At 37.0% G+C, this 14,800-nt stretch overlaps 1 protein-coding gene across 1 annotated transcript in view; it reads left to right on the top strand.

Moving 5' to 3' along the window:
- Positions 1-7,149, top strand: part of LOC149064934 (D(1) dopamine receptor-like) — an 85,936-nt gene extending 78,787 nt beyond the window's left edge. Inside the window, exon 2 of the mRNA XM_089254771.1 lies at positions 5,769-7,149. Coding sequence (XP_089110897.1) covers positions 5,769-6,970 — 1,202 coding nt within the window. The 3' untranslated portion in view covers positions 6,971-7,149. The remainder of the gene's footprint in view (positions 1-5,768) is intronic.
- The last annotated feature ends 7,651 nt before the right edge of the window (positions 7,150-14,800 follow it).

A 14,800-nucleotide genomic window follows, 5' to 3' on the forward strand; every position in this document is an offset into this window, starting at 1 on the left:
CCGCATCGTGACTGTGGTTTGATGGGTTGTCATAACTAACGTGGACATAATTATCACGAAGAAAATACGCCAACTAAGCGATGACCCCGAATCATGTGTTTTGTTATCAAACCTCGTCCGGCGATCCCTGTCCAAAGTCTGATAACAAATGACATGACTTCTCCAACTGGGTGGCCACATCTAGAAATTTGGACACGACAAAGGTCAATTTCGGATTTGCCAGTAACGTAGCAGTTCAAAACCGCACGTAAAAACATTGAGGGAAGACGGACAACATGATAGTGAACCCTACTCACATGGAAAAAACCATGTCCTAAATGTCACCCGAAGTTGATTGAAGGTACTGTTCTCTAGCACAATGCACTATTAGGACATCCTGTGAGAGTATTCACGAAGTCGAAGTCATGACGTACAGAGCCCATAGAAAGCACCTTGATTGTAAGAATAATCCTCACTGTTTTGCCGATATCCAATAAACTTCAGCTGTCACTGAAAATTTACGGCATTTTTTCACTAGTGAATCGCTGAAAGTAGCAGTGATGATGGCTTCTGTACGTCGATCATTATTGAGGTAATTGTTTTGTACACAATTACTTTACATATCTTCCCTTAGTAAGAAAGCTCCAATGACGCACTTGGAATAATGGAGAAAAGTTTCGCCTATTCATCGGATGACATTAGCGGGAATTCGTTCCGAAGTTATGAAAATCAAATTTATGCATTATTAGCAATGCATTATTAATAATAGTATCATGACAATAACGCATGTGTCAATAATAATGTCAATTTTGATAATTATAATGAAATGGTGATAACATTACCACATGTGCATTACTATTACAGGAACTCAACCACCGAAGGATGAACGAAACAATTCCTCGGCAAGTTAGATTTCGGGAAAAAAAATGTAAAACCTTGCATTTCCAGATTCCGAAACAAACTACCACTACTTGTCGGGCCACATCGCCATACTTACTTACACAACTTACCGCCGTTATAAGAGTTGAGTTGAACATGAAGGCACCATCTATGGGTCGAAGGGTCGTCTTAAGCTCGTCAGGAAAAAATATCCTTCCTCCGGAACTTGACGACAACCTTCATGTTGGTTTACGAGCAAATTACCACTACGCCACTCGGTCGTGGCAATGCACTGTTAGCCCCGAATAATCAATTGCAATAATATGTATCTATAGGGGTTTTGTAGCTCTTGTTATAGACAGGGTGGATGCCTGTATATAAAAAGACCGCCCAAAAAACCACGTGATTCCTTGTCAAAAACTCATAATAGCAAATGTTTTCCGTTTTAGGATCGGGTGAATATTTCAAGAGTTGGGACATTTTTTTTAAATTTATTTTGCGACGCGTTACCGGTCAGTTACGCTCCAAACACCAACCGAAAGTATTTTTGATCCCATGCAGCGGTTGCAGCTTCTTGAAAATGCATAGCGATAGCCCATTAACCGTTGTACGCCTGTTGCTCTCTGTGGCGAGACTTTTTTAATGGGGAGATCGGCTTGCAATCGCATCTCGAAGTTGGGAAACACAGAAAACCAACTGGGAAGTGCACTCGAAGCACCGGTAGAAATTAAAAAAAAAAAAACATATAGATATTTTTTCCTGTATTTTTTATTGTATATTTAAAAGAATAAAAAACGAATTTGAAAAAAAAAAATCTCTCTTTTATTTAGATAAAACATCCAACGATAAGTTTTATTATAATCAATAAATTTATCTAAAGATTCTACCCCTATTTATTGTTACAAATTTTAATTTCTTATTGATACGTAAATAAATTTCAATATTATACGAATGGTATATAATATTTATTACTCGTCTTAACGAAATAGTATATAAGATTTAAATATTAACGAAATAGGGAATAAAAATGATTAACTGGTGTTAAATATGCAAGAATGTATTTTCTTTTGAAAAATTACGAATTTTGTCTTGTAATCTTATTTTTAACTCTCGTTTCTTTTCTTATATATATTCCACTCTCGAGTTATGAATTCCCGTTGCGTTCCATTTGTTCTGGAATTGAAACGGGGAAGTATTTTCCGGTTTTCTTAGTCCTGTCGTTGTTTGTAAGTCGTGAATAAATGATGTTTTCCGCCATCGAAAGACCAGGAGCCTGGAAATGTGCGTTAAATATTTCAAGTTTTGGGATTTCTGGCGCATTCCGTAGCGCATTCTAAGATTACTTAGTTCGGAGCTGAAACAGAAAATCGATCTCTCGGTCTTTTCTTTTTTTACAGTTTAGACATAAAATCATTGGGACAACTCGATTTAGAAATAAGTCTTAAAGAAAATCCGTATCTTTGGTTTTTCTTTCCTAAAGAGTCACCTGTTTGAATCGATGCGTCTGTCAGGGACAGAAGAAACAAATGGAAAATGGTTCAAATTCAACATGTGTAGAAAGTTGCTATTCAAAATAACATTGCGAATGTTTCTCACAGTTTGGTATATTTTCAACTGTTTATAGATGTTGGAAAGTGTATCGTTAAGGAATGTTGAAGTCCTTACATTTTTGGATGAACTTTCCGAAATAATGGTGCACATAACCTGTGTATATTCCGCAGATAAAAATTTCGATACCCTGTGGGGGGAAAAAAAATAAAAACATCGCACAGTCCTGAATAATCGTCATATAAAAAATTTCCATCATATCAATATTGAAATTTTCACCATCTATGGCACGGGGTCCCAACTGCTGTTTTGTGGAACCCTGTGGTTTCGTGACATCTTTTCTGGGGTTACACATGATCGAACACCACGGAACTCTTAAAATTCCCGGAACCCGGAGTGAATTTGAAGATGAAAACTTTCTTTTCATTCATACCCGCAAAGCTGTCCTTTGATTAAAGTTTTAACGTGATAGTGTTTAAAAAAATCGACCACTAGAATGACTAACCTAGAGAGTGTGCAAGCACGTGAGTGACAAAAACAATGTGCAAGTATGTGCGCTCCCATGAGTTAAGACGGACCTGGGGTACTTATATTTAAGAATCAGGCAATACCTTCCTCCTTCAATCAAGAAACATACAAAATGAGTGAAACATCAGTCAATGCATGATAATTAATCAAAACCTTCCGGCTGAGAAACACCTGAGGTGTGGTTCTGTTTTGGTCGAAAAACAATTGCTCATTATTGATATAATGGATCCATTTCTTGCAAGCATATGTAATGATACAATTGAAAGCCGACGTAGATGAACCCAAAATTGCAAAAGAACCACGGCTATACGCGTTTCGGACCTATATGAAGTTCCTTCATCAGTAGCAGAAACAAAGAAGAAAAACTCCTTATAGCCGGAGTTACTCGCTTTTGTAGACGAAAGATTCGAATTCAAAATGAACTGGCAACAAAAGAATAGAGGAGGAGAATGGGCAAAAGGAAAAATGGCGGAGCCAATCGCAAACGAGAACGTGACAGTGATGCTAACGGAGAAGAATAATCATTGGAGAAACTGTTGTCAGATTTTTGAGAAAGGTGGTGTGCTAGTTACATCGTTGACCAAGTTGCTTGTGTTTTGTAGATGTGGAATGATTCGAAGAAGTCAAAGTCAGACGGTGAGGGGCATTTTTGAATGATTTTGGCACAAGAGAAGTCAAATTTATGGTCAAAGGACCAACAGCGTTGCGCTATAGATGAGCGGTTAAAGTCTTGGTTGGTTACGTATCTTCTATGCTCATTTGAAAGGTATTTTAAGGCACGTTTAGTTTCGCCTATGATAATTCGCATGGCAATGATTTGATGATCATTATCCGCATGATGATAATCCGCATTGGCATGAAATGCTGTAGATGCCCTAGTTGTTGAGAGTGTCAATTGGATCTTTTAGTTTAAAGAATCGAAGTTTATTGACGGGGGTGAAAACCACATAAAAATTGTATTTTCGTAGGATTTTAGCGATGCGTTGGCTGGTTTTTGGGCGGAAAAAGACAAAATGATCAAGTTTTTGCGTTCAGGTTTAGGGTTGGTTGCGGAAGTGTTTTTAATACGTTTGCTGTGTAGATTATCAATGAGAGAGCTGCGGTAGCCACGATCGACTGCTATTGCTCTTAGGATATTCAGTTCAGCATCGAGTAGCGTCAGTGAAGAGCAGATATTAATGGCTCGCTTCACGTATGTGTAGAACGAGGCATACTTTTGTGCCGGAGGATGCGCAGAGAGGTTGTGACGGGGTAGAGAAACAGCAAACGGTTTGCAAAAGACAGTGGTAGAGAAAGTTTGTTCGTGGTTGAAAATTTATGAGTTGTTGTTTGTTGGAGAGTTGTAAAATAAAATATTAATAACAATCACGAAGTCTTAATCAAAAATCATACAAGCCCCTTTGTTTAATTATTATCGAAATTACAGGAAGCTATTAAGATCATCATTTTGCGAGCATTACTAACGTTATTTTACAACATACAAACGGCAACTGTTAAAATTTTTAGGAAAACATTATAATTTAACTAATATCCAAAAAATATTTAATATCATACCGTATTGCTTTCCTTCATTCGTCACATTAATCAAAAACCGGTCACCAATCCAAATCGAAGAATCATAATAATTATGTTTTTTTTATTTGATGTGTGGCAGAAGGAGTTCTAGTCTGATGCGTTTCTCAATACACACAATGCCTACTACACTGCACAGTCATTTTCTAGAAGGCATATTTTGCGGCTGATAAAATTTTATTTTTACCAATTTGTAGGTTATGAACAAAAGTATCTAAGAAAGACATCATTCTTTCATGGTGAATAAGTTTACAAAATATGGATGTTTAGAGTCTGAAAATGGCTGAGAATCAGTGTTACAAAAATGCTTACTTGATGTGAAATATTTTTGCTACTGAAAGATTTTGTGTACGATCTACGGTTGAAAAGGAAATTGCCAGGGTAAGGACTTCTTGGACACAATGTATATTGAAATATGAGAGAAGAAAATCAAGGTGACTGCCTGCTTTCAAATAATGAATTCCACAACATGTACTCATTTGAAAGTGCAGTTCTTCTAGAATACACAAAACTGTTTAATTTTTGTGTTATAATAAGTAGAAGCTTAGTTATTGCCAATTTAGTAAAGCGAATAAGTAGATCTAAATCCGGCAATGAAATGCGTTTGGTTCCTTGGATGCGTTTTCTGATGATTTGTAATTTTAACTTTTTCATTTCACGGAAAACTTCATGGCTCAAGCAATTTTCAAAACAACTTTATAAAATTTTTCCACAGTATTTTAGACAGTTCAGACACTGTGCAATGAACTAAAAACTGAATTCGAAACTTTTAGATTTACATAATTTTCAATGGAGAATATCAAGAATATCAAGTATTTTTAACGAAAAATTTTAAATCCATAATTTTTTTTTTTACGTAACCAATCATATCTCAATAAATTTTTACAGTACTGTATATCAATTCACAGAATTATTGCTCTGGCGAAGAACATGTTGATGCAAATACTGGTTTTTTATTGTAGAACGTCGAGCAGAAGTACTAAAAATATGGCACATTTACATATAAAATTCGTAATAAATTTTTTTGCCAAAATATCCGTGAAATATCATTCATTTTCTTAATTTTATGTCATATACAAACCAAAACTACATCCGTTTTATCCAAAATGATTTGCTTCAAAGTACTCGAAGAGAGAGATAGACCGGCAGTAGCCTCTTAATGAAAATTAAATTTTTAGTGAAAATTACAGTAATGCATTCTGATGATTCTGTTTTTAACTATATGGATACTGATTCCACTTATTATTCATTTCCATTTCCAGGACTGACGTGGAGTCAGATATCCGGCGGAGAGGTTGTCATCAGGATATTTGGGGCAATAATCTGCGCTCTGCTCGTGACGATGACACTAATCGGAAACGTTCTCGTCCTCGTCGTGGTTTTCCGGTTCAGGAGGTTACGATCTATAACAAATTTATTGCTCGCCAGTCTAGCCACAGCAGACATAACGGTTGCTTCGTTAGTCATGCCTTTCTCGATAGTTTATGACTTGGATCGCCAGTGGAGATTCGGCCCGATCGCTTGCCACTTGTGGATCACTTGCGACGTAATGTGCTGCACCGCCTCTATATTACACCTCTGCGTCATCTCCCTGGATCGATTCTGGGCGATTACGCGCCCTTTCAAATACAGGAATATCGTGAATAGGAAGCGCATAGGTTTCGTCATATTATTCATATGGTTGTGTAGCGCGGCTATTTCTTTCATCCCCATATTTCTAGGGTGGTACAGTGACCACCCGGTCAGCATTTTCGAGCCGAGCACACAGTGCTCGCTGAGCGTCAATTCCATCTATGCAACTATATCGTCCCTGACGTCGTTTTACCTCCCTCTACCGATAATGTTCTACGTTTATTTCCGTATCCTAATGGTTGCCGAGCACCAGGCAAGAGAAATACGACAGTTGGAACAGTCGCTCCAGGGAGTTTGTGGAGCCTCTCACGGTATGCGCAGGAGCTTACGCCGTCGCTCCAAACAAGTCGTGACGGACACGAAAGCTATAAGGACACTCGGCATCGTTATGGGAGTATTCTGTCTCTGCTGGCTGCCGTTTTTCCTGATGTACATAATCCTGGCGTACTGTACGGACTGTTACCTGAGCTACGAGATCCGTAGCGCTATAACATGGCTAGGATATTTCAATTCGTCGTTCAACCCGTGCATTTACGCTTACCTGAACCGAGATTTCAAAGATGCGTTCAAAGTCGTTCTGTGCTGCAAGCGTCTGTCGTCGGGATCCGCCGAAGAATCCAGTACGGCTGGAGCCGGGGGTGGACGGAACCATTTGAACATGGACAGGCTCAACGTCGACGCTATCACACCGGATATAAGATCACCATGTCTTAGCCCGCAAATGGATCACGTGTCCTGGCCTTCGGGTGAGAGCTGCGGCCCACCGTCACCTCACTCGACGTACTTGACTGTGCCGGGCATGAGGAACCATTCGAACGAACACTTCCTATGACACGAGAATAGCGTTTCTTCTTTCTGATGTAACACCCTCCTGTTCGTGCGCATGCGCGGAGTATGAGGAAAGGATTAATGTTGTGCCATCTGGATACACGATATACGCGCGTCACGAGAAAAAAAATCTACACCCCGGATGTGTGGATTTCTTGAAACGTGATGTAAATGGATAAATATGCGAAATTACATGGGAGCTTACTCTACGCTCAATCATTCAAGTAATTTCATTGAACAGTTATCAAAATTTGATGCTTATAATGTTTTTTTTTTCATTATTGTCATTATTTATTAAATGTGTATAAAATATATGAATTTTCTCTGCACTTGATGCACATTCAATGTTTCATGAGCACACTTCTATCAACTTATTCATCCCATAGACCAATGTTTGTTGTTGTTGAAATGATAATAATATTTATACAAGAAAAAACATTATTTCGCAGATATAATTATGAATCAAGAGAGAATGCTGAGTGACAATTTACGAATTCTAAATGTATCCTTCTCCTCGATTATTTAGTAGTTTCGTTTTTGCTCAATATTGTGAGGCCTAATGATATGAATCGAAGTAGTAATTAATCGTACTTCGTAGCAGATTTATATGATATAGGACCAAAAATATATCGATCACAACGCAAAATTGTAACCATAAAATTGTTTAAAACTATTATTCTTGAATCTAGTCATTGAGTGAGCGACGGAGTCGGAATCCCGACAGCACAAAATACCGACATTACAGAGATACAAATAAGTCTAAATCTCAAATCGATTCCTAGTTATTTTTTGCCGTTGGGATTTGATCGGAAATAATTGATAGCATCATTATATGAATAATAAACAGCAATGTTCACGTGCTAATTAACGACAAAATCAGGACCAAATCATGGAAATCGACAACATGCGAAAATGTGGTTTGCATTGAGATTTATGTAATGAATCTAGTTCTACGTTTGGCAAAAATATTTAGCCGGTATGTAGCACTGTGTCTTTCATCTTGATCTTCGCGTGTTATCTTGATATATAGACACCACAGGCCGCTGTGGTGGTCGAGTGGTTATAGTGACGGACTCGCGATGCGAGGATCCGGGTTCGAACCCCACAGTGGTGGTCGGCTGAAGTTGGCTTTCTGTGGTTCCCAACTTCAAGGCGCAAATGCGAGCCGATCTCCCCGTTAAAAAGTCTCGCCACAGAGAGCAACAGTCCTACAACGAAAAATCATTCAATCATAACACTTCACTCATAGTTTGAAAAACTGGTGGCAGATGGCAGCACTACACATAACAAGCATTACAGAGAAACAAAAAAAAACTTCACGTCAGGTTTCACTACACGTACACGCACATTCCCGCATGTACCGATTCATTGGGGGTTCCGCGGGGGGGTTGTGGGCGGGGTGCATGTGTGGTATAGCAGTAGTAGGTAGGGCTCGTAGGTAGGGTAAAAAAGGGTTCGGGGATCCATGATGTTCTTAAGTCAGCCACCTCGTTGGGCAATTTGCCCGTTGTGGCGTTGTATTTGTATAAGTTTCTATCGATACACGAAAATGTTGTTAAGTAGAAACAGTTTAGGTAGGATAAATTGACAAGCAAAGCTTTATCAACCAAACTCAACATACAACAGCTCTGATATATAAACGAACAAAAAATTAAATTAAAAAAAAAATCATTGAACAGCTTCTTTTAACCCTTCGGATGCGCAAATAGTGGTGGATATGCGCAAGAATAAGGAAGTTTAATTTTTTGCAGCCAGAGTTTAACGTTTGTTTACTTTCCTTTTGTGAGGGACAGATGGCACTCAAACTATCAAAAAATTGATAAATTATGTAAAGTTAATCTAACACGCAAAAAAACAAAAAAATATATATTTTATGAAAACTTTCATCACGATATTTACATGACATGAAAATTAAGCCATTTACCATATTCACCTCAAAATATGGGAGTCAGAGGGTAGCACCGGTATAACATAGAACAAATATACTCTGACAATATAAATACATTAGGAACGCGAATGCCACACACACACCTAACACGTCCCTGCATTTATCAACATGTAGGAAATTTCCCCGATTAAAGTTTACGGCAGGGGTCTTCAACCTTCAACCTATATACACAACACTCTTAACACACTCACCGGCACAACTTACTAGGTAGTAAATTGCCCATGGCGATAGACCTGAGTTGTGCTCGGTTTGAATGAATGAATGAACCTTTCTCAGACACGGTACGCAGTGGTCGCTATAGCGAATTTAGCAGGAAAAATACGTTCTAAAATCTAATGCATATTTTTTGATATTCATTTTGATCCACGTCAAAAATATATATCCACACGTACTGAGAGATATAAACGAACAGTAAAATAATATTGGGTGATTGTGAGAACTATTCTAACACGCAGTTCTCTGCATTTTAAAGTCAAAATTACATTTTCTAAATCATTTTTCTTCCAGAGAAGACCCCCCTGGCTTACGGGATGCATGTGCAGCTAATGGGGTGAAGTATGGGGTGATCTATCAAACTATAAGCAAATAATAAAAACAAAGGAGCAAAATCTTCTGAAAATGATTCGATAAATATTTCATTTCTTTGTCTATGCTACGTGTTAAAAACGTCGTCGAATATCGGGTGCATTTTTCAAAAATTTGATATTTTTATGTCTGATACTTAATTTTGAGGTATGAATCTGAAAAATGAAAAGTGATTATTATTTTTTTTAATTTATTAATCATTTGCTATAAAACATCAGCCGTCACTGTAGGTATAAACCATTATTTTATATGAAAAACATTTTCAATAAATTTCGAAAGTATTCAGTGCCATTTAAACAATCGCAACTAAGGTTTTCTTATTAGAACTTTGAAAATATTCCACTATGTCGTTTATGTTGTTCTCGGTTGGAGAGCGCGCAACTATTATCCTATCCGTCGGTCAGGGAAATTTACGGGAGCGTGTGTGTTCCTAACAGTCTGAGTGCATATCTAATGTTGTCTCATTTTTCAGTGCTCCCATCTATGTTTCAAATTGTGGGAGAAGTGCGATGATTGGATATCTATACCGTTATATGCTTGTTGCTCTCTGTGGTGAGACGTTTAAGCTGGGGGGGGGGGGGGCTCTAATTCGCGCCTCGAAGTTTGCAACCACAGAAAAGCAACTTCAGCCGATCACAACTGCGGCGCTGCGCCAGTGGGATTCGAATCCGTGTCTTCGCGATCGAGTCCCGTTACTACGACCACTCGACAACCAAAGCGGAAAAAATGAAACTGTCGTAATAACACATGTGCTATCATAACTAGCTTAACTTGTATAGTAAAATAAATCAACTTTAACGCTAAAACGGACAGAGCAGTCATTTTTACTGTTTTTGGTTTTGACACATTTAAATAATAATCAATATCATGGCCCTGATGTTGTTGTTGTTGACCTAAAAATCCCATGAAATGACCATAAACATGACTTGAAACTCGAAAACATTCTCTGAAAAAACCCTAAAAACTTAAAAAAATATATATAAATGCTATTAATTTTTTTAAAAACTTTCAAAGTGAAAGGGAACGTTTTTTACACTATTGAAAATTACGTGTAAATTCATTCTCAACATTATATTTCATCAAAACTGTCAATGGAATGTTTCAAATAAGCAGTTTTCTAATTTATGAATAAATTTAAAAAAATATAAAAGATATATATATATATATATATCTGCAAGTGAATTTTTATACCGAGATAAGCATCAATTTCTTCTACTGGGTTTTTTTTTTTAAAAAGTTACCGGAAGTTAATTTCAAAATTTTTTGACATTCCTGTCAAGATTTCAAAGAAATTTTTCCACTTTTTTTAAAAAATCATTTTGACGAATTTCTTAGTACTAAATTGGCTTACGACAGCTTCACTAATCTTTACGATAACATCAATATTCTTTTTATACCTTCTTCCTACAAGGATTGGATGGTGAATCCCAAATCATTGTACGTCATCTGGCCTTAAATATATTGCCTGTCCAAACAAAGCTTGCGAAATCTCAATACATGCCGCATCATACGGATAAAAATCATTTAACATGAATTTGAAATTTTTTCCTTGTTGTACATGCAAGTATTTTCCAAATCAACACTTTTAAGTAAGTTGGTTATATATATATAAATGAATTTTAAATATTTATAGTTTTAAATAAGTTAAAAAATGTCTCCTCGCGCTCCACAGGATCAGAATTTCTCGAATTCCTCTTCATTATTATTAAATATTTCGTGAAGTGGCCAACTGTTGGAATTTTTACTAAATTAGATTTGAATTATACCACTAAAGTTTGTATGTTATCTGTAAAGAGAGAGATACCAATGCGATGAAAGCAGTTCATCTTAAAAATACATATAGCGTAGTTTTAATTATTATAAATTTCTTAATACAGGATTTATAATTTTTCAACTCTTTCTTATTCTGAAAAAAAAAATTGAAAAGGGAAAAAAGGCCTAAAACTTGGAAAAATGACTATAAAGCAAAAACGTGTGGAAAAATCTAAATGTCATTAATATCCGTGCTCTGATGATGATTATTATATCGGTACTAAATGATATTTCACGCGTATATTTGATGGCATTATCGTAATTGTCCACAAAATTCGGAGATATGTGCTCGATCTCATAGAAAGGTCTGAACAAAAACTCCATGAAACCACTGGTGAAGTATAAATACATCACACCGATCGTAAATCAATGTAAAAAATAAATTAATAGCCATCAAAAACGCATTAGTTCTTACCTTTGCTCCAACGTTGAAATCGGAACTGATAAAAAGAAATTGCCAAAGAAGAGATAAAATTTTATAAAGTCTAACACGGATGTGATTTTTTTTTTCATCAAATTTCAGTGACGTTTGTCACTGAGGGTCTTCACCGTCAAACCGAAAGATACCCAGGCCACATCGCCATATGGCAATATCGGCTCATTGTCCACACGGACTGGATACCTCTGGCAATTTATTCATAAAAAAGCATACATTAGAATCATAACAGCTATAAAGTCATAATCTAAGTGTGAAATCATAATCTGAGTATAAAATCAATTGTGAGATCACAAATCTACGTGCACAATCGGAAATCAAACATATAATCCTATATATTCCATATTAAATCTTAATTCGAATATAAAGTCCTAAATCACATATTGAAATCAATAATAAATCAGATAAAATTCATAATCGATTTCATCCTCAATTTAAATCGTTCGATTTCTATAACATTATACTGGTGTTGCGCCATCAGTCAGTCTTCTTTGTAGTTGATCAGTTTCTTTTTTCTTTGTGAGCGGCGAGGTGGTGCAGTTTGTACTTTTGCTATAGGCTGATAAGACGTCCGTGGGATCACTTTGTCTTCTATCCATCTAATTATTTTCTTGACTTTATTTATTCTACTTTTGTTTTTAAAAATCTCTCTGATCCAGAGTGTGGCATTTTCAGCAGCGGGCACAGCCATGTGCTTTATATGTGCAGTTAATGTACATGTTGTCAAGTAATGGATGGGAGTGCCGATTTCACCACAAAGGCAATGATCTGTTCCTCGTTTTTTGAAGCGGTGAAGGTAATTTGGAAAAGGTCCGTAATTGGTTGTAAAAAATACAAGTTCTCTGCTCCAATTTTGTTGCATGAAACTTTTGGTACTATTTTGTGGATATTTCTTCCAGTTTTGGGCATCATTCCATCGCGTTTGCCATAGATTGAGTATTTCTTTTCTAGCCTTTTGTTTCGCTGTTGATGATGGTAATAATATTTTAATTAAATGGGCGCCATTGATTGTCGTCGCTGCTTTGGCTATTGCGTCTGCTTCTTCGTTCCCCCACTCACCCACGTGCGCTTTGATCCAAGATATGCGAATTTGTGGGTTCTTGTGGAGGAACTGCCGAATTTCCCTAGCCATAGCATGGATGGTCATCGGGTTCTGTATTGCATATATACTTGAAAGACTATCGCTATAGATTATAGATGCTTGTTGGAATTCTTGAGCTTTTATGGTTGCCATGTATAACGCTAGTAATTCAGCTTGAAATATATTATTGTCATTTTCTAGCTTACTACTCCAGCACTCGATGATCTTATGATCTTTCGCTACTACATATGCTGATGCTGTTCCGGAGATAGTTTTCGAGCCATCTGTGTATATATGAGTTCTTTGGCTCCTATTTCTTTGTTCTGGGTATTCCCGATAGATACTTGGTGTTGATGCAGGTCTTCCGATGGGTGGATAGTTATTTGTTTTTCCCGTCTCTGATACTCTTCTGGAGCAAAGTTTAATGCACCAATCTTTGCTGGTCGGTGTAGACGTAACAATAGACTTATTTGTGCTTCATAATTCATCCATAGGCTCCAAGGCGGACAACCTGTAATGACATATAATGCGCTATTTGGTGTTGTGTGGTACGCTCCTGTGATATATAATAGTAAATTACGTTGGGCTGAGTCTAATTTCTGTTGCATGGAGTTGGTTGCGCCTGCTTACCAAATAGGTGTTGCGTAAGCCATTATTCGTGTTGCTAATGTCCAATGGAGAACTCGTCGGTGTCGATATTTGATTCCCCATTTCGCTCCGCCGATGTTTTGGAGCTGGAGAAGAAGCTTATGAATTTTTTCGGTTTGTTTTTCTATGTGTGGACACCAAGTTAGTCTAGAATCTAAGTACACGCCGAGGTATTTTAATACATCTGTTCTTTTTATAGATTTTCCAAGCATTCTGATGGTGGGAGGTTTTTTTGAAGATATCCATAGAAACTTTGTTTTATCTGCTGCGACTGTCAAGTAATGTTTTCTCAACCATGTCGTAAATTTTTCTAAGGCTTCCATCGCTATTTTTGCAGTGCCTTTGACTGTGTGGTATGAGACTATCAGGAGAATGTCGTCTGCATATGCATCGTCGTCACCAATGGTAAATGAATGGTTCGAGTGTTGATGTATTGAAATTGTTAATTAAAACCCTTAGGCTGCGATAATAGTCGGATAAAAGCTGCTCTCACAACGGCTGTGTAATAAACGGCTGTTTTTCTGTTGTCTTTAATAAAGAATAAATGAGACGACATTCAAACTGATACGTTGCAAATAGCGTAATACCTCTTCTAACACATATAACTCATTCCAGAATCACGGTGATTAGCCTAAAACTTCTAAATCCCAAGTGTTCGTTAGCCGAGGTATCACTCTGCAGTGAAATCCATCTAACGAAAGTTTTTAACAGCTGGCGGATGCGAAGATATATTTAAGACAGAGGGAATATATTCAACTGCCCCTGCGGGGAATCGAACCCACATCCTTTCACTTTCCGGATGAACATTCTAGACGGCAAAGGCAACGAATATAGCAATCTTTCCTTGGAGCTCATATTGCACTAAACAGGACCGTGCATGTCCCGTTCATGTAGAAAAAGAAACTCCACATCTTCAAATGCTGTGTCAAATGAGACATATATAGTTAAGTTTTTTTTATTTTTACTTTTAACCTAAAGCTAGCGCTCAAAGTCTTCCGACAACTATCAATTTTTCTGCAAATTTCGTATTTGAATTTTCTAATAAAATATATCCTATGAAACACAAACACTGGATCTCATTACAAGCTATTATGACAAAAAAAAAATCTTACCTACACTTTGTGTAAGATCAGAAAAAAAATATTACTCATTAAAATCTTTCAACACAAATAACAACAAACAAGGATGCAATCAGCTAATGAATAACAAATTCATTATAGCCTGGGCATTAAAATAAAGTGGAATGAGTCCATTAGAGGAAACATTTTGATTGCTTAACCCCTTGCTATATATTGATATGGGCCCAATGAATTTGCCGCATGGT

The sequence above is a fragment of the Pholcus phalangioides genome, unplaced genomic scaffold, assembly GCF_987345545.1.
Source record: "Pholcus phalangioides strain wild (caught in Gottingen) unplaced genomic scaffold, Ppha-v1.0 ptg000042l_1, whole genome shotgun sequence".
Lineage (NCBI taxonomy): Eukaryota > Metazoa > Arthropoda > Arachnida > Araneae > Pholcidae > Pholcus > Pholcus phalangioides.